The 26458-nt window shown below is 33.5% G+C and overlaps 3 protein-coding genes, 1 long non-coding RNA gene and 1 pseudogene across 4 annotated transcripts; 1 reads left to right on the forward strand and 4 right to left on the reverse strand.

The window, feature by feature from the left end:
* Positions 1 to 1468: 1468 nt before the first annotated feature.
* LOC130502330 (E3 ubiquitin-protein ligase HAKAI homolog) lies at positions 1469 to 2440 on the reverse strand (annotated as a pseudogene).
* Positions 2441 to 3006: 566 nt separating this feature from the next.
* On the forward strand, positions 3007 to 4363 carry LOC130502331 (uncharacterized). Its single transcript, XR_008940222.1, has 2 exons — positions 3007 to 3558; positions 3667 to 4363. It is a non-coding gene; the product is annotated as an uncharacterized LOC130502331 (long non-coding RNA).
* Positions 4364 to 10960: 6597 nt separating this feature from the next.
* On the reverse strand, positions 10961 to 11622 carry LOC108821123 (monothiol glutaredoxin-S4-like). Its single transcript, XM_018594171.2, has one exon. It carries the CDS (start codon positions 11461 to 11463, stop codon positions 11155 to 11157), a length of 309 nt encoding a protein of 102 aa, XP_018449673.1. The 5' UTR covers positions 11464 to 11622; the 3' UTR covers positions 10961 to 11154.
* Positions 11623 to 16583: 4961 nt separating this feature from the next.
* Positions 16584 to 17260, reverse strand: LOC108821051 (monothiol glutaredoxin-S4-like). The gene has a single exon (XM_018594096.2). The coding sequence runs from the start codon at positions 17090 to 17092 to the stop codon at positions 16787 to 16789; it is 306 nt and encodes a 101-aa protein (XP_018449598.1). The 5' UTR covers positions 17093 to 17260; the 3' UTR covers positions 16584 to 16786.
* Positions 17261 to 21402: 4142 nt separating this feature from the next.
* LOC130502332 (uncharacterized) lies at positions 21403 to 23984 on the reverse strand. Its single transcript, XM_056997112.1, has 3 exons — positions 23600 to 23984; positions 22600 to 22847; positions 21403 to 22215 (listed from the first exon to the last, which is right to left on the reverse strand). The coding sequence occupies exons 1-3, from the start codon at positions 23982 to 23984 to the stop codon at positions 21403 to 21405; spliced, it is 1446 nt and encodes a 481-aa protein (XP_056853092.1).
* Positions 23985 to 26458: the final 2474 nt, after the last annotated feature.

The following is a 26458-nucleotide window of genomic DNA, read 5'->3' on the forward strand; positions in this document are numbered from 1 at the left end:
GTATAACACCCTCTTGATCAATTATAAGTGTTAAATCGAGAAAAGCAAAAATTTATAAGAACTACTGGAACGACTGGTATTACTAAAGTGAAAGTGTATTACTTGTATTACTGGAACGACTATGTACCAAAGATCTTAGACAACTTAGATTCTTTAAATGGTTAACTAATCATAATTTTTTTCCAGAGAATTATATGGCTTCTCCCATTACAGTCATATGTGTTGACAATGGAGGAAGTTACATCAAGTATAGGCATGAGATAAAGGCAAATGGAGATATCAAGTATTTGCAGAAAGAGTAAGACAAATGGAGATATCTATCATTTAGGATTTCAATTCAGTTATATCTATTTTAACTTTCAATGATTAAACAAAAATGCTTTAATTTTATAAATAATTTATCTGTATTAAAAACTTTTGATTAAATAGATGGATTTATTAGGAGCATGAATGCATCAGATTATTTTTAATATTTTTGAAAATTATCAAAATTAAATTCTTCATGTTCATTTAACTATATTTTAACTTTAACATTATTTACAAACTGTTTTTATTTTATAAATAATTTATCTGTCTTACAACCTTTTGATTAAATAGATGTATTTATTAAGATCATGAATGCATTCACATCATTTTAATCTTGTGAAAAATATCAAAATTACATTTTTATTGAAGCTGAAAGATATACATTATTTTATATAAATTTGAAGATTTGATATTATATTTTTATTTATATAAATGTGTACATGGACTACTAGCACTACTAGGACTACTTTGTACTATCTTGTATTACCTTAGACTACTATGTGTTATACATATTTCTAAGAAGTTTATATTTTTTGCTTATTATATATTTTTAGAAGATGTAGCTCATATATTACGTGATAATATGTTCATATATGTGTTTATTTGCCAAATTAGACGTAAAATACTCTTAAATTCTCAAGTTGGTAGAAATTTTCTGATTTCCATATAAAACATCCTTCTACTTCCATACTAATGTCTTGATGGGAATGCCATAATAGGCTGAATTTCAGAAAATACATAATTTCTGAAACTTTTTTCTGCCAATGTGTTATATACAGTTTATAATTGTCTAAACATATTGGTATTACTATTAAATTTAATTTCTTGAGGTTGTATTACTAAAAAATGTTGTAATTTGCAAAATTATTACTATGAAGAATGAAATATTACTACTAGCTTGAGTACTACTAAGAGTAAAATTAATATTATTTTAATATTCAAACATTTTTGTCTATCAACACGTTTTAGACATATGTCATAGGTTTTTTTTACAAAATGTCGACAATGTGTTACACGTTTTAGACATATGTCATTTTTTTTTAATAAAGTATTGAAAATGTTTTTGTCTTAGTAATACCTAATAAACCTAGTAGTACAAATGTGTTTTCTTAAAACTCAGACTGCCTTATACTATATTGGTCCAAACCTGATGCAAAGACAATCATACAACACATAGCATTTTCAAAAACCTTAAAACCCAAAATCAGATTCACACTGATCAAGAAGAGAGACATTGGTTCTAAAGATAGAAGCATTAGAGAGCCACTTTTTGAAACTTTCAGACAAATAGTTTTAAACAGTACATACAAGAAGAAGAAGAGTTGAAACAAGTCTTAATAGTTACTACTCCTGCCCAAAGTCATCACGGTTGTCTTGTTGCCACCCGAAACCTTGAGCGTCTCTACCCATGTTAACATGTTGAGGCGGTTCCATACCAGGATTCCACGAGGACTGAGGATGATAAGATCCTTGGAAACTCAGATTCATCGTTGGCGCAGGCTGCTGCTGCTGCTGATACCCGAGCGCAGAACCTTGTTCTGTCTTCAGGTCTTGTCATCTCAAAAGGTGCACCATTGTAGAATTGCTGAGACGATCCATCAGTTGTTGGATAAGGCGGAAAGCTAAACTGCTGAGGCAAACGATTGTTGGGAATGGGCATGGTGGGCGGTGGTTGCATCATATTCATAGGTAGAGGGTAGTCAGGGAACCGGATTCCCGGTTTAGGACTAGCGGTTTCGAAACCGGGAGGACGAGAGTTATCGTTGTTATCTGCAGGGTAACTCCCAAATCGAGAGAGTGGCTTTGACAAGGAAGGTGACCTGTGTAGTAACGGAAGAGGCTGCTGCTGCTGGTGGGATCTTAAGGGACCTCTCATGAGTGTGGAGTCAGAAGAAGTAGAAGATTGGTGCTTTGTGGTCTGAAGGTCAGAGTCGTTGCCATCTTCTTTATCAAGAGGAGCATCGGGTAGTAAAAGGGAGGCGTGGAGGTGATGGACATGGGATTCAAAGTCAGGTTTCTTGAGGAAAGACCTGAGACAGTGAGGAGCAGCACAAATGAAGATACCTTCCATCATCTTGATAGTCTGAATCTTCTGAATCCGTTCATCACATATGTTCAATAAAACACAAACATAAAAAAAAAGATAACAAGATATCAGCGAAAGATATCAAGTGGTTACCAAACACATATGTTAAAATTCAAACATTCACTCATTAATTCAATCTCACGAATTTAAGCATCCACACACATATTTCTATCCATTATTTTCGAACCCACATTACAAATGAGCATAGAATTCAAAAGAAAGAGAAGAAGAACGAAAAAGATACCCAGATTTTTTTAGAATGAAGAAGATGGAATAGAAGGCTTCTGTTATAGATGAAATCGAAGGTTTCTGTAAGAAGTGTGATTCATAGCACTTGATTTCAGAATGATTTCGAACAACGAGAAGAAAAAAGGACAAAGTGATTTCATCAATTTGGATTTTCAGCAAAAAAAAAGGGAGAGATGTGGAGAAAGACGTAGTGAATCTAAGTGGAAGAGGAGAGAAGGAAATACTCTGATTAGGCTAGAGGATTAGATTAGGTTTAACTGTAGTTTTGTAGTATTGTTAAGGGTAGTTTAGTATTTACTAATATTTCTGTATTTAAAAGAAAAAGAAAATTAAATGATTTATGAAGTGGGGCAAGAGAGAATACACATGGGAGTAAGTGTGGCAATGTAGAATAAAGTCCAAGCTGTTAGCATGACACATTTTCAACGGATTTTACAGTTTTCTACATAATAAATAGCCTACTTCTTATAGTGAAAATTGTAAATATTTTCTCTAATTCGACCATACGGTAAAAGAGAAAAGTCCGAGAGAGGTGAGAAAAAGTTACTCACAAGTCTCTCCACCCGAACCCTAGTCTTCTCGAACCTCACCGTCTGAACCGCGTTTCCACCGGCGGTGGTCTTTAATCGTCGGTCACCACCCCAAATCGCTCCTTCTGTCAAACCTCACCCCTGTCAAGTTCTGTTTTCCTCACCTCCTCCTTGCTTCATTACCTCTATTTTTTGTTTGGATAGGGGCCGGATTTATGGGTGTCGACTCAGTCTCTATGGAGTGGTGGCGAGGTCGTGGATGCTCAGATCTCTTGAGGAGGCAACGTTTCGAAAGTAGATCTAGGGTTTGGATCTCGGTGGATCTGGGGCAGATTCACCTTGGAGGGTTCGCCGGAGCTTCATTGCGTCGCTGCCGCTGTGTCTCCGGTCAGCCTCGTTGCCTTCTTTGTCTTCCTCTGTCTCTCTGTCTTTGGTTGTTTTAGTTAAAACTTCTCCGCCTAGATCTTTGGGTTAAGAAGAAAAGCGATGTTTTAGGGCTTTGCCAGGGACTTCCCGTCCGTTCTGTCTTCTCAGCAACTATCATGGCGTTTGATGGTCTCGGGTCCTTTGGTGGTTTGAGATAGCTCATGGATTCCAGTTCTCTGCTTTGTCTCTGCCTCCCGTCGGGTCCTCTTATCTTCCCCCCTGCAGATGGGAGCTCAACCTCCTCTATTTTCAAAGTCTCAGAAGGAATTTGACTTCCACTTTCTGCCCTTATGATGCTAAGTTGCCAGATCTTTCAGTGCTCTGCTTGTATGTTGGGACCGGAGTCAAGCCGTTTAACCTCTGCTTTCGCCAGCATGTATCTTATACATGCTTATCTGCTGGCTTTTTTGCCTCGATTTGGATTTTTCCGGGATTGGTCTCATCTTTTTTTTTCTGGAGTAAGCTTCATCTGGAGTAGATTTCACTGGTTGTGATGGTCGGATCAGGACTTAGTCGACTATGCTTTGCATGTCCTCTTTTTTGAGTCACCTTCGGGAAGGTCTGCGGTACCTCGGATCATTCTCTGGTTGTAAACTCTAATGACTGCCTCTCTTGCTAGGTTTCGGTTGCAAGATAAAGCCGTGGTCTCCTGATGCTCAATGGTGGTTACAAATTCATACATTGCCAAGTTTAAATCATATCTTTAGAGATATGCCTGAACCTTAATCTGTTTTAGAGAATTTTTTAAAACCTTTTTGGTGGCTCTCTCTAACACTTATGCTTTAATTAGCAACTTAGATTCCTAGATTTGATTTCAGACTCTTGTAACTCTCTGTGTCACTACCAGCTAATGAAATTCACATACTTAACAAAGAAAAAAGATATATATATATATATATATATATATATATATATATATATTTCTGTTATTCACTAACGTAAGAGTCATCATGGTTCTTTGATACAAGTTATTAAAATTGTATAACTAAGAATTCAACTGACCACCTCAAGTTTGAGTAATAGAATAGTCTTTCATTGTCAAAAAAAGAATTCTACATAGAGATTATTGGATCAATATACTAGAATGGCCAAGAAATTAAGTAACTACCCAAAATCGTGAAAAATCCTCCCCCACTATAGCATTTTGTGTACCCCCATGACCTTTTTACCCCTAGATTTAAACACATAAGTTGAAACGTGTTGCAGAAATTGATTTGGTGTGATCTTTTAAAGTACAGACCTAGGTGGCTATCAAGATGTAGGGCTCCAGCTACCCTCTTCCCCCTCCATTCATTTTGTTTGATATATGCCTAAGGTATAATATCAATTCTACAGAAAATCGGGACGAAATATAATTGAAGCAGAACATGGTGGGATCTAAAGCTTACCACCAAATGTTTAGGGTTTTCGATCTTCATATTATTTGTAGGATTTTAAACTTGATTTGGTAGAGAGATAACGAAGAGTGTTAGAGAAAGTTATTTGCAGTTACGAATCTCCGTTTACAGTAGTCGTTAATGATGTAGTTGCCCACTATCGTTTTCAGAGGTGAGATAACTATATTGTTATCGGAAATCCAGAGGAAACATCTGTGTAATATCCAGGCATGTTAATCTCATGTATAATATCTAAAGTTCCCCATGAGATTCCCAAAAATCGGCTCTGGTTTGTAATACGTAGTTTGGGATCTCGATAATGTATCGACAATGACCCCCCTTTTGTAATGGAAAACCTATGTTATATAATGTTCAAATGATGTTTGTTGTCTAAAACGTTTTAAAGAGATAGAAAATACTTGTTCCAAATAGCTGTTAAATGGGTGATTAACTTTTAACCTAGGTGTATTGGTATATAAGAAGAGACTTAGCAGTGTGAAATACTCATTGTCAGTTATTTTCATGTGTATAATCAGATGTAGGACTTTGTTGGAAGAGTTCCAAGTTAATTGTTGTAGAATGATCATTTCTAAGATAATAGTTGGGACTTTATGTAAAAAAACCCCTTGTTAAATTTTGGGATAGTTAGCACTTTGTTATTGCTTGTGACGTGTTAGAATAAGATTGCACTTCTTTGTACAAGAGTCCCCGTGAAAGTATGCTTACTTGTTTCTTAATAAATAAGGTTGCACTTCTTTGGTACAAGAGTCGCCGTGAAAATATGCTTGAGACTTATTTCTTAACAAATCATGTTGCACTTCTTGCAACTTGTTAGTGTATATTCCTAACGAATAAGGTATCACTTATTTATTACAATTGCATGGTAATTGTTTGGAAGCCGAAAATCATTAAGGATATGAGGGACACCAATGGTAATTGGGTTCAAGTCCTTCTTCATCATACTGTCAGTATGAAACCCATAATTATAGTCAAGTACTAGTACAATTGAGGCTGGTAAATCGATACATACTACGATCCATTGCTATATGTCAATGCAAAATGGGAAGTAAATCCTGTCATAGGCATCTACGTTTTTGGTGAGCTATGAAGTACTTGAGAACAGCTTCATCGTATTTCAGCCTGCTGCAGTCCTTAATGGCGGTCTTAACAAGCCTGGCATGTTGTTTCATTAGCAATGCAGGGAAGATGGTGTCACAGAACGCTATTGTAGAGGAGCGAATTCTCTTCCTATTTCGGTCTAGTGTGATGTAATACATCAGGGCATCCATCACCTGTCAATGAATAAAATTCAGTTGTTTTAAATGTGTAGTAGCATACATTAGTAGCGTCTAAGTAGTAATGTTAACTCGTTTATATATGCCGCTAACGGTTATGAGATAACATTTGGTTGTTTTAAAATGTGTAGTAGCATACAATAGTAGCGACTAAGTTGTGATGTTAACTCGTTAATATATTCCGCTAACGGTTATTATGTAACGCTATTAACAACCAAGAAATATGATAAAACGCAAGGTATCGTGTTACCCCTAACGTCTCAAAAACAGACATGTGTGCTGGCACTAAAAGCTATTCCTAGCATGTAACTTAGATGTTAACAAATACAAGCATCATAGTATGCTATTCCTAGCATGTAACTTAGATGTTAACAAATACAAGCAGCAGAGTCAATGACTAGTGACTACCACCAGTTCCAGAAAGATAACAGTCTCTTTAATCTGTGGAACATGTTTACTCTCTCCAGTCGGGTGGTACATTGTTTTCTTCCCCTTCTTCAGTTAGCGACTCGATGTCGTTTGTGTTTACTCTCTCCAGCTCGTTCTTCCGGCTGAAAACATGCGTTCTGTCAGTATCATTTGCTCCATAATGACAATCGCAAAAAATTCAGATTATGGTTTCTCAAAAAAAGAATTGGAGTTTGTAGAGAATTTAAGATTTGAAAATTAGTAGTAGGACTATTTCAAAAAGTTTCGATTAGAACGAAACAGTAAAAGGTGGATTTTCATTTGCCCTTCCCGTCATTAATTTAATATTTAAATTAAAACTAGAGAAATCTTGAAAATTTAAGATATATGTCGTGTATAAGGATGGTCTAGAAATATCTTCTGACGCCATAGCCAGTGTAGTCGATATGATAAGACCATCATTAACCACAGTTTCTTAACTAGGGTTCTTAACTTCGGTTAAAAGACGGTTCTTAGTTTTTCTTAGATTTTAACTAAGAGAAGTTAAGAACCATCTCTTAAATAAAATATATAAAAATCATTTCTTAACCAAAAGTGTAAAATGGTGCAGTAGGGTGTCATTTGCCCTAATTTAGAAGATTTCCGTGTATATACGTCCTAATTTCTCTTCTACATAAAAGATATACGCAAAATTATCACAACAATATATACGAGACCTTCACGTTTAGATACCAATTTTATCGGTTAGGTAGATTTCATATTTTGATAAATTATCTTAATACTCTGTCAAACTGGAACAAATAGATTCTGAAATGTAACCTTGCCACAAATGGGCTAATGTATTTGTGTCAATATCTGCCTATTGAGTGCTTTCAATACATGACTTACTATATATCGGTACGTGCAATTCCCAGATAATTATTCTGTTTCGTACGCTTGTGGAAAAACCAGTTTGCCATTATATGAAGAACGGATTGACAAAATAAAATCTAATCCAATTGCACCGCTCCGAAACACAGTTTTAACCCTTTTCATCTAAAAATAAGAGTGGCCCTAGCGCATGCGGCTCAAATCTCATCCCCTTCTTATTAATCAAGGAGCAAGGAGCAATTTTCGAGACTAACCTTTAGTTTGTAAGTTATTTACGGGTGTGCCATGCCAACGTGTCGGCATCATATTCATTCTCAGCCCAAATATAGAATTACCCTTGATTTTCTAGAAAAATTACAAGGAAATGCCATTGTGGTTCCACATATATTTTTATGTAAGTGTTGTAGTCCATTTTCGTCCATGAATGCATATCATATGCAGTTGCCATATATATTTCTACAGTATTTATTATTGTTATTCCACATATAGAACAAAAATTGATACGTTGATATATTTAGTTGGGACGTGAGAGATTGGCTTGATATCTTTATTTTCGTAGGTTTTCATACACACATAGATATTATAAAAGCAAAATCAATACAAAAGTGAGTTTTTATTTAAAAAATAATCAATTATAAAATGTTTTATTTGCCATCAAAATAAACATTTTATATAAATATTAGTTTATTATATTAATTTTTTAAGCTACAATATTATATAAAAATATAGTTTGTATGATTTAAAAAATGGTGTAATATTATTCAAAATAGGATAACATTATAAGGCTTGATATCTTTATTTTGGTAGGTTTTCATACACACATAAATATTATAAAAGCGAGATCAATACAAAAAGTGAGTTTTTATTTTAAAAATATTCAATTATAAAATGTTTTATTTGCCTTCGAGATAAAACTTTTATAAAATATTAGTTTATTATATTAATTTTTGAGCTATAAACTTATATATAAAATATTGTTTGTATAATTTAAAAAAATGGTGTAATATTATTGCAAAAAGGATAACATTATAAGCAGTAATACGTTTTGTAATCAATGTTATTATTAATTTGTATTTAAAAGAATATATTTCTAGATTTCGAATAATTAATATGGTAGTGTAATAATGTAGACAGTATATAGACAATGTTCGTCTGATTAATACGTTCGTAAATGCCGTCTTTAGATTAAGGAAAATTGTTACTACAAGACTAAAGTGAATAATTTCTAACAGAATAGTTTCTCGGCTTTATTGGCAATCACGACTTCAATTTCGGTTAGTATCTATATATATATTATACTAACTAAATTATTCTGTATATTTTGTTATCAAATATTTTGATTGAGCTAATTGATACCACATATCTTTAGATTTAGGAAAGTTATTTATTACAAGACTAAAGTGAATAATTATTCACTTTAGTCTTGACATCGATTCTCGGCTTTATTGGCAAATCACGACTTCAATTTAGGTTAGTAATATATATATTATACAAACTAAATTATTCTGTATATTTTGTTATCAAATATTTTGATTGAGCTAATTGATACCACATTTATTATGAATATTGTTTCACAAACATATATATTCCAAATATAGAAATCATTGTGCGTTCCGTCTAACGTGATTGACAAGCTAACTTATACACATTTATTGCCATAGGTTATGCTTCTAGCCGAAACAATACTGTGTGCGTGCTCCTATATAAACCCAAAGTGGTATGTTAAATTTCGTCGTTCACTCAACGAAGGCAAAAAATACAACTATATTAATAACACAATGGCTGCGATGAACATCTCCGAGTTGAAGCCTTTCAAGTCAATATGGAAGGTTAGGGTTAAAATCATCCGACTATGGAAGCAGTATACATCGACGGATGGTGAGACCATTGAAATGGTTTTCGTAGATGCTAGTAAATTATATGATTATTTTAACATACTAAGCAATTATGTTATATGTCATATAGTTATGCTCCCTTTTGCTTTCTAACATGAATATGTTCATCTTTACTAGGGTGATAAGATACATGGGACCGTGAAAAAAGATGAAGTCGGACAGTTCGTCCATGTGCTGCAGCAGGGACAAACGAATGTCCTCTTTAATTTTATGGTCGGGATTCAAGTGGTTCTTATCGCTCACAAAACATCCATAAAGGTGGTGTAATGCCAGTAGTTGACGATTAAATATTTTTTAATGAATCCCTTTCTTTTAAAATGTTGTACAATTATGTACAACATTTTAATTTTTTTTGTAAATTCAGCAAATATCATTATGTTTTTAATATAATTTCTGTCAATCTACACGTAAGTAAATAAAAATTAAATAATTTTCGCAAATTGTATCAAGAAAAAAGTCTTTTGTCAATTTTACAGTTCTTATACTAAGCTTTTGTTATAAATTATATGTATAGAATTTCTTTTATCATGTAATAAAATTATTCTCACCCTGCGCAAGGCGCATGTCTTATCTAGTATACATTATTTGTCAAGTAATTTTTGACAAATGTCATTTTTACAATTATTTTCACCAGATAAATGTGAATTGCATGTTAAAATGATGACATGGCTTAAGTTTAAATGTGATTTAGACAATTACATTTAATGCTTATTTATTTACATTTTTGTTAAACTTTTTATAATATGGTAATAAATTATACATTATCATTAAAGTAAATATATCCAAATATGACAGTAAATAATATAAAATATTTTATAAATTTCGAATATTATTTATAATTATACAATTTTATTATTAAAACATATTTTCAAATTGTTTTACAGTTTTTTAAATTATAAAATTTTAACTGTAATATTATTCGCCTCTTTTATGTATCTAAAATTCTAAAATAATGTTAATTTGTACTTTTTGACAATTATAAATTTTTATATTAATTTATACAAATTAATTTAATATATTTTCCCAGAATAGATAAATCTATCTAAGATTATAATTTAAAATATATACATATATATTCTTTAGTATAATTTAAAATTAACAAAAATATTATTTTTCTTTATTTTAATCAAAATTTATATTACAATATTGGTAAAATAATAAAACCTAAAATAATAATAAAATATTATTTTTAATATATTTTCAATTTTAAATTTTAATACTGAATATGGTGTAGAAAAACACCTAGTTAATAGAAATTTAGAGAGTAGTAATTTTAATTCTCCTCCAGATTGTTGGTTTCTTATGTATTTGTAACATGTTATATGTATTAAATGGGTCGGGGCTTAGATACCCTAAAGTAGTAAATATATTATCCAGTTACATATATATTTGTACCATATTTTGCTATGCCGCATTTGATTTTCCTAAATGCATATATTTAGGAATGCATTTATTAAGTTCAAAAAAAATGCATATATTTACAAAAATGTACGAACATATATAAATGGAAACGGAAAAATCCAGCACTAACTGATTTTATATTAGAAATATAGCCGCACGTTACAAAATAGGTACCACACATAAGCCACTATGCATGCTTTTAAAACATATACTAAACATGCATACATACATTTATATAATTTTTGTCATCCTTTAATAACTTTCATTAATTATCAAACTACGTCGTCTTACGTAAGTATCGCTTGTATTTAATCAAAGCCACAATGCTCCAACACGCTTTAGCATCGGAACGAGAGAGCGATTGAGATGAAGACTCATGACTTGATTGGCTCCACCAACAAGTTGACCTCCTATGAACACCACGGGAACGGTCGGGCTGCAGCCGAGCTGAGCCAATGCTTGCTCTATCTCTTTTCCTCTCTTGATCTCGTCTAGCTCATAGATCGTCGGGTTCACACCAAAGTCTAGAAAGAGTGTTTTGATTGTGTGAGACATGCAGCAAGAGTTCTTGCTAAAAATCACTACCGACTTCTCGGAGATCATCTTTTGTAGCTTTTCCATTTGTGTGAAAATTGTGAATCAAAGATTGAAAATTGATTTGCAGTAGAGAAACCGGGAATGTTTTGATCAAAATGTATAACAAGGGCTGATTACTGGAATACTATAGGACTTTTAAAGAGATTTCGATATCTTTGTGTGAAGATGAGAAGTGAATTTGGGTTTATGTATTTGATGTTGTGAAGGGTCTATAAGGGTTGTTTATATATAACTTCCTAAGGTACGTAAAGCTATCATAATATGGGGTTGTAGCCTTGTTTTTTAAGAATCAAGTTTATTCGACAATGAATAACAAATTTTAAATAATGAAATTAAGATAGTGGAGAATCTGAAAATTTGAGGCCAAGATCTGTTCACAACTTCTTCATTCTTGCCTCTTACAATTACAGGTAACGAATAAAACTTTCAACTTTTTTTTGTAAAACAAAAACTTTCTACTAATTCGATAAAACGTACAGAAAACAAAATCTATTTTAGATGCGAGCAATATATAGATTTTTATGAACTTATGCGAGGAATATTTTATACGGACAAATCTTTATAGTACGGCCAGTCGACCACACATTTTCATTGTCAAATGAGATATATCACATTACGTACATTTAATTAAGTTCATACTGCGCATAGATCCATAGTTTCCATATTTTTTTCTGTTCTGAAGATTAAAAAGTTTGTGGGCCCATTGGATCTTAATCTGTTATCTGAAGATTAGAAAGTTTGTTCTATCAAAAATAAAAATTTACTATATCACCCTATAACAACGGGGCTATTTGAGTAGTAAAAAAAAAAAAAAAAAAAAACTTGAATTCAAAAGGAACAAATTACTAACACATAGGTCTTAAAAATATTTCTGGTTAGCACAAAGAAAAATAATTAAAATATTTTCCTAGTCTAAACCATAAAGAGATTAAATCAAGATCTTAATCCAAATTACAATCATCACTACTTAATAAATAAATTAACCATCACCTAGACAAAACAAAAACAAGTTGCAAGAGCTAATAAAATTACAAATTCAAGTAACCACGCAAGCAATTGAGAAACAAAACTAAAACCAAATGATAAAAGCAAGTTCTGGATATATGTTATTAACATAGTTGATCAGATGCTAATCTATAATGCTAACCAAGCAACCAAGTATTAATCTTTAGGTCTAAAAACACAAAAGTGGACTAATTCATTCTAATGATCTTATACATATGCTAATCGTGAAACTAAAATCAATTATCATTGGTCAGATTACAATAAACTATGCATGATTCACAAATTTATTTAACCACTAATCATCTTTAAAAGTAATTTTTACTAGCCTAAGAAAAACACCTAATTGGTTGATTATCAAACATTTTCAAACATATTCTGGACATGAAACAACTAAATGCCTATATTACGATTATCTAAGTCTAATCTAGCAATAAAAACACTAATCAAGCAAGGATTAAAATAGATGAAGAATTAAGCATCCTAAATAATCATCCAATAAAATTTAAACTCATGAGCTCTAAAGAAACTACTAACTTATTTCTATGAAAGTATGTAAAATCATGACAGATTAATGCATAATCAAAATGTTGCATAAACTCAAAAGAGCATATATATTTTTCATCAAAATGAAAATTTTTTTATAGAGACAGAAAATATAGATCTAGGCTTTTGCCTAAAACATGTTTTTAGTGGTCTAAAAACATATTTCATATTATATACCCTAATTACCTCACATTGCTATCAACTCCCTTTTCTCTTGTAATTACCACAAACATCAAGTCTAGGCCTATACCTTCCAACAGATCCCCATATACATTATACTTTATCTTGAATACTACTTACGCTCAGTCATCTGCTTGCAGTATATGTTAGAGCAAGCTGATGATTTCTAACTAAATCTCTAGCATGACTTGATCCAACGGCGATATCATGGTATGGGCTAGAGGAAGTAGCAATCTCTTTTCCTTTTCTTGAGCATTGACGGATTGAAGCCATCATTTCAGTTGACATGATGCAGATCAGAGAGTTACACAATTTCACGGCGGAAGATCATAAATTATAAATAACAAAAAGAGAGAGTTATGAGCTACCTTTGGTTGCAAGAGCAAGTGAAGAAATGAACTCATTACTTATAGAAGGGTACCACAAGAAACAAAGTGACATCATCATTAGGTCTAGAAATCTCTAATGTGGCGGCATGTTTATTACTTTCCTAGGAACGATGCTTCCACTTCTCGAAGTAAACCATAATTTAGTGCAAACTAATTTAAAACCGAGATTCAGTTTGGTTTATAACAATTGGCTTGTGGTTATCTAAAAAGCATGTACTGAGGACGAAGCTTGAATCCCATTTGAAAGACAAATGCCGAGCTCATTACTTTCCAAGACTAATTATATAAAGTTATAAAGATTGACTTCGTCGCTCACAATGAAATGGGGAAACTTATTGTTGGAGATATAAATTACATTTTTCGACAGGGCCTACCAAGTAACTGATACACTAAAAAATATATTTGTTATTGTAAGTTAACAGTGGTTGTTATAATGTTGTAGATTCAATTATAGAAAACGAGTTTACATTTTATTTCTCTGAGATCAATATAAAGCTAAAACAATCAAATATTTTTAAACTAAGAAAGCGTAAAAGCAAGTTACATATTGGTTTAAGGTTTTCAGATGATTAAGAATGCTAGCATAGGGTGATCAAATCGGGTGTTAAACAGATGTGATTCAAACAATTATTCAAGTTCAAGTAAGCATGAATCTAAAACTGGGAGCACATGAATAGATCAGTCCACTGTCGTGGTGCTTCACATTTATTCAATCGATCTCAATACCTAAACTGTCGTTTGGACTGAGATGCGATAACAAATATGAAGATTAAGTTTTATTTTTTACAGAACATCCTAACATCTATTTTCGCTGGCTAGGAATGAAATTCTCATTCATTTAATGTCTAGCAACCTATAACATTTTTGATGAATAGGTTAAGCCTAGATTCATACACTAAGTGATCAGTTTAGTATAATTATTAAGAATTAAAAAGAATGAAGACAATCGATTTATAAATAATCTATGTCTAGCTCACCGATCTAACACCCTAACACACTCTAAACTAAGGAAGCTGACTACTCAACCAAGAAGCAAGAAAACACAGAGATTAAAACTGAATAATACATCATTGCAATTACAAAAGAAGTAGAAATTGGGTTCATGGGATTCTTCTCTAAGGTGAGAGAGAGATCCTTCCCCCTTTACAAGGTAACAAAGTTGTAATATGAAAAGCTCTACAGTCTTATTTCTCTTTGAAAACTTGCGTCGTAAATAAAAGAAAAGAATAAGAGAATATATCTAAAGGTCGATGGCGGCTCAGATAGAAATATAGGATGATTAGGGAAAACCCCAAAATATCGTGTACTTTCCTTAAAAATATATGCCGCTGGAGTAGACTTTCGGGTGCTCCGCTTGGCTGCTGTTGGGATCAAAATCGGTTACGACGAAAGAAATATTTCATCTCTAAAAATGAAATATTATTGCAGGAACTAAAACCTCGTATAATTAGAAAAAGTTAAACGATAATGTCTTTTTTGCCCTTCATTAAAACTGAATCAAAAAATCGACCAAAAATAGGAAACGGAGTTTCGAACCCAGGCCTATGGCCACTGGACCACTTTAGGTTTTTGATATTCTTTCAAGTTATCCTGTATATATACCAATAATTTAAATAAAACTTTAAAAATTCCGCCCCGTGTAATTTCCGCTTAATCCCAATTTTCTCATTAGGCACTAGGTCCGATTCGACCGCCCGACTAGCGTCTAACGAGTTTTTGAACAGGGGTTGTAACTGAGCTCGGCTCACTTATATCTAAAAGATGGCATAAAGTCACGTCGGCTTGGAGAAAATGAAAGAACATCATGATATATTCAGTAAACGTCTTTAAAGCTTTCTCTGTTTACCTTGTTCTTGACAAAAAATAAAATCTTTGTATTCATATCTTGATATATTCAGTAAACGTCTTTTAAATAGCCCACCATCGAATTTGTGCATACTTTTAATATGTGCTGAATTCAGATTAAACACACGTAATCTAAGTTGACGCAGGTTACCATAATTAAGCTACTACTTTATTATGCTACTAAAATTATGAAAAGATTTTATAGACAACTCTATAACAAATAATTTTACCTGACTTATGAGGATTTCTCTAATTACATCATCTCGAACTGTCCTATAAAGATTCACGTCTAAACGATTTTATTTGCGCCATATTGAAGTTACTTTTTTAATCTACATAATTATTTAATAAATCGTTTTTTCTGGACCTCAAAATCTAGATTTTGTGAAACACAAATATTAATAAACTCTTAGTAAAACCCATTGGAGTAAGAAAGATTTCACAAAAAGTTACTAATTTTACTTTTGAAGAGGAAAAAAAGAGAGCATTTTAGGTTAGAAAGATGCGAAAGATTCAGTTTGTACTGTATTTTTTTTTGTTACAGTCAGTTTGTGTAATTTTTTGGCTTAATATCTTTTAGATATCTTTAATGTCTTGCAATCGACTGATGTGACAAGTATCAAAGGTTATTTTGGTAAAGTATACAACTAAACAATGGTTTCCGCCTTAAATTTATCATTCACTATCCGGTGATTTTCAGCTTATTGTCTCAACATTTTTGGAACATGTGCAAAATGCAAATAAGCGGTTGGGGCATAAATTGCCTGCCTGTGCTTTACTGCATTCGATTTTTTTTTCTGAAATGCATGCATGATGGATATGTAAATATAAAAATGGAAAGTGAGAAAGCCAACCACACTCCGCAAAGCAGTGGTTCGTTCCTTGATCTACAGATTTTGGAGTCAGAGAAACAATGAGCTTCACAACCAGGTACATATGCCGTCTTCGAAGTGATAGATAGAGAAGTCAAGAACATTATCTGGGGAAGATGCCACAACCGCCAGTTTAGACATCTAATGTCTTTTTGGATTTGATAAGCCACCAGGCTGGCTCATCCTTCTTGTACATCTTCCATGCTTTTACTCTTGTTGTCATGGAAGTTTGTTTCGTAAAGGTCTTTACTTTGTAACATCCTTACTTTTATTCATAATGATATTTAACATTCTTAGCAAAAGAAAAGTGAGAAATCCAACGCTAACTGTTTTTATTATAAGATATAACAACACATTATAAAATAGATATCCACATTTATCTATCTTTTATAAACTTAGATAGACAAGACAAACATATTCATACATGTATATTGCTACTGTCAGTTTCTGACTAGTTCTAGTACATTATGAATTATCAAATTAAGTGCGTTCTTCCGTTAGTCCCGTTTATATTTAAATCAAAGCCCCAACGCGTTTAAGCATCGGAACAAGAGAACGATTGAGATGAAGACTCATGACTTGATTGGCTCCACCAACGAGCTGACCTCCTATGAACACCACCGGAACGGTTGGGCTGCAGCCGAGCAGAGCCAATGCATTCTCAATCTCTTTTCCTCTACTGATCTCGTCTAGCTCATAGATCGCCGGGTTCACGCCGAAATCTAAGAAGAGAGTCTTGATTGTGTGAGACATACAGCAAGAGTTATTGCTAAAGATAACTACTGGCTTTCCGGAAATCATCTTCTGTATCTTCTCCATTGGTTTTAAACTGGAAAAAGTTGAGGAAAGCGACCCGCAAAGTATCAAACTGAGTTTTCCTTGGTGAGATGAGAGATATACTAGGGATGAAAATCGGAAAGTTGGAGACCTTGGAGAGCTTGATGTCTCTGGGTGGAGATGAGAAGTGAATTTAGTGACTTTAGTGTGTTTCCGTGTTTGATGTACTGAAGGGTCTATAAGGGTCCTTTATATAAGGTACGTAAAGCTGTCATATTATGTGTTTGATGTAGCGCTTTTTCTAGAGAATTCACTTTATTTTTTTGCTAAAAATTAATTCACTTTATTCCACTTTAAATAAAGAGCACATTTTAAATAATGAATATTAAAATAATGGGAGTATAATTTACAGCTAAAAGAATAAACTATCAGTTCATTCGGTAAAACGTACAGAAAACAAAATGTGAGGAATATTTGCTACGGACGAATCAAGTCATGTCTTCATAGTACGGCCATATATTTTCACCGTCTAAATATATATTTTATCTGTTTCATTATAGTTAAATGATGTGATAATCATGCATAGTGCATAACATTCATTGTCTTTTTCTTTTTTCTTTAAGGCATGTAGCGTTAATTGTATTAACCAGCAAATTTTGAATTCGGACATGTGTTGTGTGTGTTGACGCTATACAAAATTTTATGCTTTGCGATCCTCTTGTCTTATCAGTTCATAAATAAACTATGGTAATGCTAATTATTTATAACGAGGGTTTTCTAAGCCAAAGCGATAACATTCAACATAGTTTCAAAACCTCAATCAAAGCTTACCCTTTTGTCATATACACATGTTCATGATAAAAGTAGAGCTCTTCTTCGTGAAGACTCGAGATCGTAGGATATCTCCAGAATAATCTTTTAACTTCGTTGTGTTGAGGATTACGTGGCCTCTTAACACACCATGAAAACATTTTATTCTCAGGAAGTTTTCATCATACATCGATACTGGAAATAAAAGTAAGTTTTCTAAGATTCTTGACGTCGCTAATATTCGATCTCATTCCATGACGATAAGGCCCAAATGGAACAATATTGTTTTTGTTTTCTTTTGTACTGCAGGATCGAAGGTGCCCCAACATTTTTTTTTTTTTGATAAGTAGCCCCAACATTATGCGAAGAGTCGTTATTCATATACTACTAAATTACAACGTGATCGTATTTACCGAACATGTCTTACGTACGTACGACAATCAACAACGCACATATCGATTTTAATTCAATAACCTCTTGATTCTTTTGCTAAGTATTTGTTTTTTTCTTTTTTGGTAATCAAAAAATACAAATATGATATTATCATGAATGCCTATCTAGGAATTTTTTTTGATGAAATTATTTTGGGAAGAACAATTTTATAAAAGAGAAAAAAATTAAGATAACACTAAACTAAGTTTTTGTCAAAATAATAATGAGATTGTTTGTTAAATATTACAAAGGGAGCTTACAGGCCAGCAGATTCTCCCTTGCTAAAAAAAAGAGAATAAAACAAGGAAGTGTGAGATAACCGAGTAGGAGTGACGTCGATACTGCATCTCCAGCAGCAGTGGTGGGCGTACAGTTCGGTGGTGTTCGACATTCTTCTCACAGGAAGATCGTGGCATCGGAGGAAACGAGGTGAATCTCCCCTTGTGATTCTTTCATTGACGGTTGAGAACAATTTTTGATTTTCAAAGATTATGAATCCGAGCTAACGGAATGCCGGGGATATGGGTTGAACGAAGCTAGTCAGGAGAACTTTGATTTGGAAAATTTTATTCGAGTCGAAACTTGTGATTGAATTCTTTATTCTCGTTTTTAGGTTGATTAAAAAAATCGAGTAGGTCAGTAGGAGTTCGACTTAGTCATAGTCATAGTCATAGTGGTGAGCCAGATCTGCATAAGGTCACATTATTCTTAGCGTTTTCATTTTTTTTGCGAGAATTATATTTTATATTGATTAATTACCTTGAAAATAGCTTGTAGCTCGGAGGAGACGATTTTACATATGAAGTCTATTATTTCGCCCACTCCATATTCGATAGATGGTGCCATGAGCTACAAGCCTGCTTATTGTCCTTAGGAATGTCTTGTCCCTTGCATCCTACACACTCATGATCATATTATCCACATTTTTTGTTTATTTTTGGAATGTAGTTAAGTGTTTGACTGGTTTCTTCTACAGTCGGTAGCTGTTAATAATGTTTCAAAACAATCATTCAAACTGTTACGGATAGCTTTAAACTGTTTCAAATCTCTTAAAATCAAAAGTTGGTTCCAGCTAGTCTTTGTGTTACGGGCAGTTGCGGGTGGATAAATAAATATAAAATTAATTTTTAAAAAATTAAAATGAAAATATTATAAATAAAAATATATACATATTTATATATTAATTTAAATTCACAAATAGTATCATAATGTGTTTTATAAAAACTTTAAACTAACTACTCATTAGAATTTTTAAAAGATAATATACATACATATATAAAGATATACACATATATTCAAATTTTTTTTATTAAAGTTATAACTTTCAACTAATAAAAAAATTAAATAAATAAACATAATATTATTATTAATCATATTATATTAATAATTATTATATTTTGTAATATTCTTTTAATTGTTATAATATGTTAATATTGGTAATCTATTATTAAATAGCTGCAATATCTTATAATCAACCGGTCACAAATATCGTGCAAACGCCATAATTCGTAAATGTTGTGCCGTTATACAAAACACTTAATAATGATTGAAACTACGACCACCAGTATTTTCAAACTCCCGCAACTACATCCATTGCGTTTGAACCAGTCTCATAGAGTAAATTTACAACAGGTTTAGGATTAAGATAAAAAAATGGGGAACCGAAAACTTCGTTTAGTAAGCAAATGATCGGACGTGATTACTGAAAAAAAAGAAGAAAAACATTGCTAGCTTGAATGAAATGGATACAAAGGCATGTGCTATGCAAGTAGAATATGCGGAACAGATGAAAAATCAATAATTCACGTCTTTCTGAATGGCCACCGGCAACTCAAACACAGGCGTTATCAAAGATTCCTTCTAACCCTGGAGTTTTTTTAATATCAACAATTATTTTCGGACATGGATTCTTTATTGTGGAGATTTCAGAAAAAAAATATGATTTCAGTTACTTTTTGTGGATTATATATGATATGGAAGAACATAGGTGATACGATATTTAAGAATACAATTGGAAATTCCCAAGATATTCTGAGTAGAGCAGAAAACAGAAGCCGTTCTATGGGCTGAGGCACAACTTAGAGATTTTAACATCAATTAAGTGGAGCCAACAAATGGTAAGTATAAAATTGTGTTATATTGATGGAGCTTGGAGAGAACTTAATATGTATTCAGGTCAAGGATTGTTCCGCAGCAATGAATATCCGATAGAGTTTATCACTGCTATATGCAGAATATGAAGCGTTGATATGAGTTTAAAGAGTGCATGAAAATCCTACAAATCACACACGTGATGTTTGCAGGATCTTCTAGTCTTCAACTCCAGCGTCCGAGCGTCCAGCTTCCTCACTTGACGGATGGCCGACAACCTTCAAATGATCTCGTCCATCAGCTTTTACCGTCCCGAACCAGCATCCCCGTCTGACGCTGGGAGACCAGCTTCAATCTTCACTCAAACCCAGTGTCCACTCGATCCCCGACCGCCAGCTTAGACCCGCGTCCAACTCCAGTGGTCGTCTTTGCCCGCCCATAGACCAGACAACTTCCCCATGTTACAACGATTCTAGTGGTCGACTCTAGCGGTAAGCCCCGACCACTGGTGGACCTATCCAACTCAATCTAGCTGAATTTTTTGTAACAACAATCATAAAAGGAAAGATTGGTTTTAAGAGAAAAATATTTAAGATTAGCAAGCTAAATTTTGTTAACTTAGCTCAACTAATAGTTTTATTTAAAATGTTATCTATTGAACGAGAACATAAATGTAAACACAGACAATCGAATCTTTTTTTTGTAACGCGGTTGGACGTTTATTACATTTAAGGCTCAAATATATATGTTTAAAGAAGCAAAATAATATTTTTGAATTTTGTGTTTTCTTAGAGAGAATACATAAAGAAAGAAATATTTAATTTTTGAATATGTATGCTTTCTTCATACCGACTGAACTTGCTTTGCCGGATTTTAAATTCCTACAAAACGACAAAAATGGCGAAATTTGTTAGAGAATTACTCTTCGTAATAATGATATCAAACTAGTTACCATTACAATGCAATGTGTATTAATTGAAAGTTTCATACCTCTACAATATCAAGTTTGTCTTCGTCCTTTAAACGTGAATTTCATCGTTTTCTCTGGACACAGTGTCATCATTTTCTGTAGTTGCAATCTCCACATTCTCTAAATGATCAACTTTATCTTCTTTGTCCTCTAAAACAAGAGTCTCATCATTTTCTGTGGACACACTTTCCACAGTCTCAATAATATTCGATACAAAGTCAGCTTCATCTTCATTCTTTAAAACATGAGTGTCATCATTTTCTGTGGGCACAGTTTCAATAGTTTCTGAAGTGGCAGTCTCTACCTTCCCTACAAGATCAACTTTTTCTTCGTCCTTTAGAACAAGAGTGTCATCGTGTTCTGTGGACACACTTTCGACTGTCTCTACATTCTCTACAAGATCAACTTCATCTTCATCCTTTAAAACAGAAGTGTCATCGATATCTGTGGGCACATTTTCGACAGCTTCTGAGGAAATAGTCTCGACATCCTCTACAAGATCAACTTTATCTTTGTCCTTTAAAACAAGAGTGCCATCGGTTTCCGTGGACACACTTTCGACAGTTTCCAAGGCAGCAGTCTCGACGTTCTCAACAAGATCAACTTTATCTTCGTTCTTTAAAACAAGAGTGTCATCGTTTTCTGCAGACACACTTTCGACAGTCTCTACATTCTCTACAATATCAACTTCACCTTCATCCTTTAAAACATGAGCGTCATCGATTTCTGTGGGGACATTATTGATAGCTTCTGAGGCGGCCGTCTCTACATTCTCTACAAGATTAACTCCACCTTCTTCCTTTAAAACAGAAGTGTCATCATTTTCTGTGGACGTAGTTTTGACAGTTTCCGAGGCAGCAATCTCTACATTATCTAAGAGATCAACTTTATCTTCGTCCTTTAAAAGAAAAGTGCCATCGTTTTTTGTGGACGAACTTTCGTTCTCTTCAAGATCATCTTCATTTTCATCCTTTAAAACATGAGTGTCATCGTTTTCTGCAGGCGAATTTTCGACAGTTTCTGAGGTGAGAGTCTCTACATTCTCTACAAGGTCAACTTCATTTTCCTCCGTCAAAACAAGAGTGTCATCGTTTTCTGTGGATGCACTTTCGACAATCTCTACATGATCAACTTCATCCTTTAAAACAAGGGTGTCTTCGTTTCCTATAGAGACAGGTTCGATAGTTTCTGAAGCGGCAGTCTCTACATTCTCTATAAGACCGACTTCATCTTCGTCCTTTAAAACAGAAGTGTCTTTCAAAATAGAAGTGTCATCGTTTTCTTTGGACTCGGTTTCAATATTTTCGGAGGTAGCAATCTCTACATCCTCTGTGGTCAAAACTTCTTGAACTTCCGACTCTGTTGTTACAGAAGTGTCTACGTCCGGTTTTGGTTCTTCAACCTCGGGAAGTAGAATCTCAGTGTCAACGTCACCAGAAGTTTTATCTTCCGTACTTTTTTCCTCTGGTACAACTGTCTCACTATCAACTTTTTCTGCTATTCAACCAGAAAAGAAACATATGCATCAATGTTATCTACACAATACACAACACACCTCAGAGAGAAAAGTTATGTATTATCTACGTTAGGTTTTTAACTTCTATATCAAATATCTGTTATAGACAGAAATAACAGGATGGTAAAACTTTAAACATAAGCCCTGTTCTTTTGGTAAACGCTGGTGGCAGCGGCAGCGACTGAAAAATTACACATTTTTCCATCTGAAATATTGTTCCGGTGAGACGCACGCACTTAATTTCTTCAGTCGCAGCGGCAAAAGGCAATAGGTAATCTGACGCTTGAAATATCAGCGTCAGCCGTGTCTCCTTTTTCAGTCGTTGCGGCAAGCTGCGATGATTAAATCACTTTCAAAAGCACCCATCTATGTCTCCGTCGAAGTGTTATTTTCAAGTCGTTGCCGCTGCCGCCAGCGTTTACCAAAAGAACAGGACTATAATAGATCACATGGAAAAGAAAAAAATCATCACAAAATAAAAGGTTTGTTTGTTAAATAGCTTCATTGGAAAAAAATAATGTGATATAAAAGCATGTTAGAGCATCACGTCCCAACTTTATAATTTATTCCAAAAATGGAGTGAGAAATGGAGTATGAACAAAAAATTAAAAAATTACTCCATTTGGGAAAAGATTTACGTTCAATTTATACGAATTTGGCTATAAGCTTAGTCTCTAAAATATATAAACGTCTAAACCATTAATTAGATTATAGTAAATTATTTGCATACCCTTTTGTTCATCCACAGGCAAGATGCTCTCATTTACGTCGTTAACGGTTTCCTCCGTCACAATATTTTCCGACACTATCCCTGTCACCAACGGCAAAGTGGTTGTTTCCTTTTCCTCATGCTTTTGTTCATCATTTGTCTTTCTCTCAGCCTTCTCGCCACAATCTCCAGCTTCATTTTCCTCCATTTTATTATTTTCCATGGTGGTTTGTGGCTGGTCTGAAGATACCACAGCCGAGATGTCGTTCGTTTTCTGGCACCTGCAGCTTTCTTGTGTTTTAATTGTCTCGTTCTCTTGGCCCCTCACTGATTCAGCTTCCAAAGGTTTTCGGACCATTGTGGTGTTTCCCGTAACAACATCGTGTTTTGATTGTCTGCAACCCATTTCTATATACTTCCTCTAACTAAAATCAATTGAGTCTGTGACGAGAAAGAATCAAAGGTTGATAGAAATATATAGGAAGCTCCGATGAACTTTTACTGAAGGAGATTAACGGTAACTATAAACTAATTTCAGTTGTTTATTTGCGTTCCGGTTCAGTTTGTTCGAAAAAGGTTCTTTTGTTTGTTTCTGTGTTCCAAACTTTAATTAGGCGATATCATTTTTCAATATAAACTTAAGATCATTTAGTTTTCTTTTCTTATAATAGAACATAAAGGTTGTTTATTTAGAGAGTCACGAAGCTACCCTAAACTAAGAAAGTTGAGGATAGAGAACAAATTAACGAACAGTTCTTTATAAGTTATAACAAAGAAATTTAAAACAAGATAAACGTTTTTGTTTTGTATTCATTTGACAGAAAAACATGATCATGTATGATTGGTAATTTGGTATAGAGAAAACGGGTATTTAAATACTAAACATACTCAAATTTGCCACAAAAACATAGACTTTTCACTAATCCAAAAATACCAAAATTACCTTGACTAAGCCAATTTATGTATGAGTTTAGTGAAAGATAAGCCGTTTATTGTTCAAGACGCGTTTTAAAAACTAGGCATGTAACTCAATTTCCAAATCAAAATCAGAAGAACCCTAAACAATAAAAGCACATGTTTTTAGAGGTATACACGACGTCAAAGTTTTATAAATAATAGAATAACCAACACAACAAGACAATAGAAAACCGGGCCTCATGGTCTGTGGTAAAGGAATCTTGGCTGAGATATCCGCCATCACGAGTTCGAGTCCCGGCCACAGCTGATTTAACATGGTTTCCGTTTGGCCTCCAGGACCTTCCTCGCCAGTTCCGGTTGGACGCGCTGGGATAGTCGGACTAAGTGAAATATCCGATACCTGAATTATCAAAAAAAAAAAAGACAATAGAAACATCATTCTCACTATCCAAGTTGTGCTGCTCCTTTTGAACCAAGTTGTGACCCTTCTTCATATACAAACACAGCATATCAATATCATGTAAAAGTGAAACATAAAGAGAACAACACAAGCATACCTGATCCTTCTTTGGCCGATCTCGTGGTCTTTTTGGCCTGTGTTCCACCCTCGGTTTTGAAAAACTAACCTTGGTATGTCCTTCTTCTATGCATTTTGAGCAAGTCATAATGCGTTTATCACGACTTAGCTTAGTCTTACTTGTTGACTGTGAAGATGACGCTTTTTTTACTAACATAATTACTTGGCCTTCCTCGACTGCCTAACCTATTTGGTAAAGGCAGGATAGGTAACATGTTCAAAGTCGGCCACAACTCTTCATCCCTTCAACATGCCTAATACTATATTCATAATTCTTTCTTCATCTTATAGTAGTGTAGTAATCTTAAACGTAGTCATCCACTTTCTGCTTCTATCCGGAGACCACACAAGCGGCATGATGGCATTGAATTCCATTTAGTTGCCACATCCCACAACCACAAGTTTTCAGATTCATATCAACACTATATACAGCAGCCATGGTGATCAATTTCGAAGGCACTACCTGTAGCCATATATCTAATACAATTCTGACACAGATTCTATTTCAACATGAACTCGTTTGGTCTCTTCACCAATCTCTACAGCCGTAAGCTTTGGATTCAACTTCAATCTTTCAGAAAACAGCTGAGCAATAGATGAACTCTTCAACATTTTGGAGTAACCAGACCTTACACAAGCATGCTCATTGATATAGACCTTTATCTGCAGCTTATAATTCTTCTTCTCATATGAGCAATACACTCTCCAAGAACAATCATAATCTTTATTCGAGCAAACACCTCCAAGCTTCAATTGTGTTGAAATGAATTTATGGGTTTAGGGTTCTTCTGATTTTTATTTCGGAATTGAATTACATGTTTCTAAATTTCTAAACGCGCCATGAACAGTAAACATGAATAGTAACGTAAGAAGTAAACTGCTGACTAACTACAATTATCTTTGACTAAATTCATACCTAAATTGGCTAGGTCAAGGCAAGTTTGGTATTTTCTTTAATTAATGAAAAGTCTATATTTTTGGTGAATTTGAATAAGTTTGGTATTTAAATGCTGTTTTCTCGATTGATATAGCTAGTAACTTTAATATGCTATATCATTGCAAAATGGTATAACTTATATCACTTTGATTCAACAGAATTGGTTGAAAGAAATTTGCATAAATATACAAATAAGAAAAGGAATATGGCATAAATCCGGAACTTAAATTTGAACCGGATTGAAGAAAACCCAATTGTTTAATATGATTCGAAATGTAAAATATGCGAACAGAATTTTTAAAGTGATACAAAACATATCCAAACCAAAGTGTTATTGAGTCAATATAAATATTTGAAACATACATATGTATTTCAAACTATCAGTTTAATGTATATTTTGATATGCTATATAAACCAAGTATTAAAACTTAAATAAATACTTTAAATA

This window comes from Raphanus sativus, unplaced genomic scaffold, assembly GCF_000801105.2.
Source record: "Raphanus sativus cultivar WK10039 unplaced genomic scaffold, ASM80110v3 Scaffold0511, whole genome shotgun sequence".
Taxonomy (NCBI): Eukaryota; Viridiplantae; Streptophyta; class Magnoliopsida; order Brassicales; family Brassicaceae; genus Raphanus; species Raphanus sativus.

What these genes read in the sequence shown, in the direction of transcription:
- LOC108821123 (XM_018594171.2), bottom strand. Translation starts at nt 11,463, where the DNA reads ATGGAAAAGCTACAAAAGATGATCTCCGAGAAGTCGGTAGTGATTTTT.
- LOC108821051 (XM_018594096.2), bottom strand. Translation starts at nt 17,092, where the DNA reads ATGGAGAAGATACAGAAGATGATTTCCGGAAAGCCAGTAGTTATCTTT.
- LOC130502332 (XM_056997112.1), bottom strand. Translation starts at nt 23,984, where the DNA reads ATGGGTTGCAGACAATCAAAACACGATGTTGTTACGGGAAACACCACA. An exon ending in GCCTGTGGATGAACAAAAGG is followed by an intron (nt 22,848 to 23,599) that starts GTATGCAAATAA and finishes GTTGAATAGCAG; the next exon opens with AAAAAGTTGATAGTGAGACA. An exon ending in CTATTTTGAAAGACACTTCT is followed by an intron (nt 22,216 to 22,599) that starts GTTTTAAAGGAC and finishes GATAATGTAGAG; the next exon opens with ATTGCTGCCTCGGAAACTGT.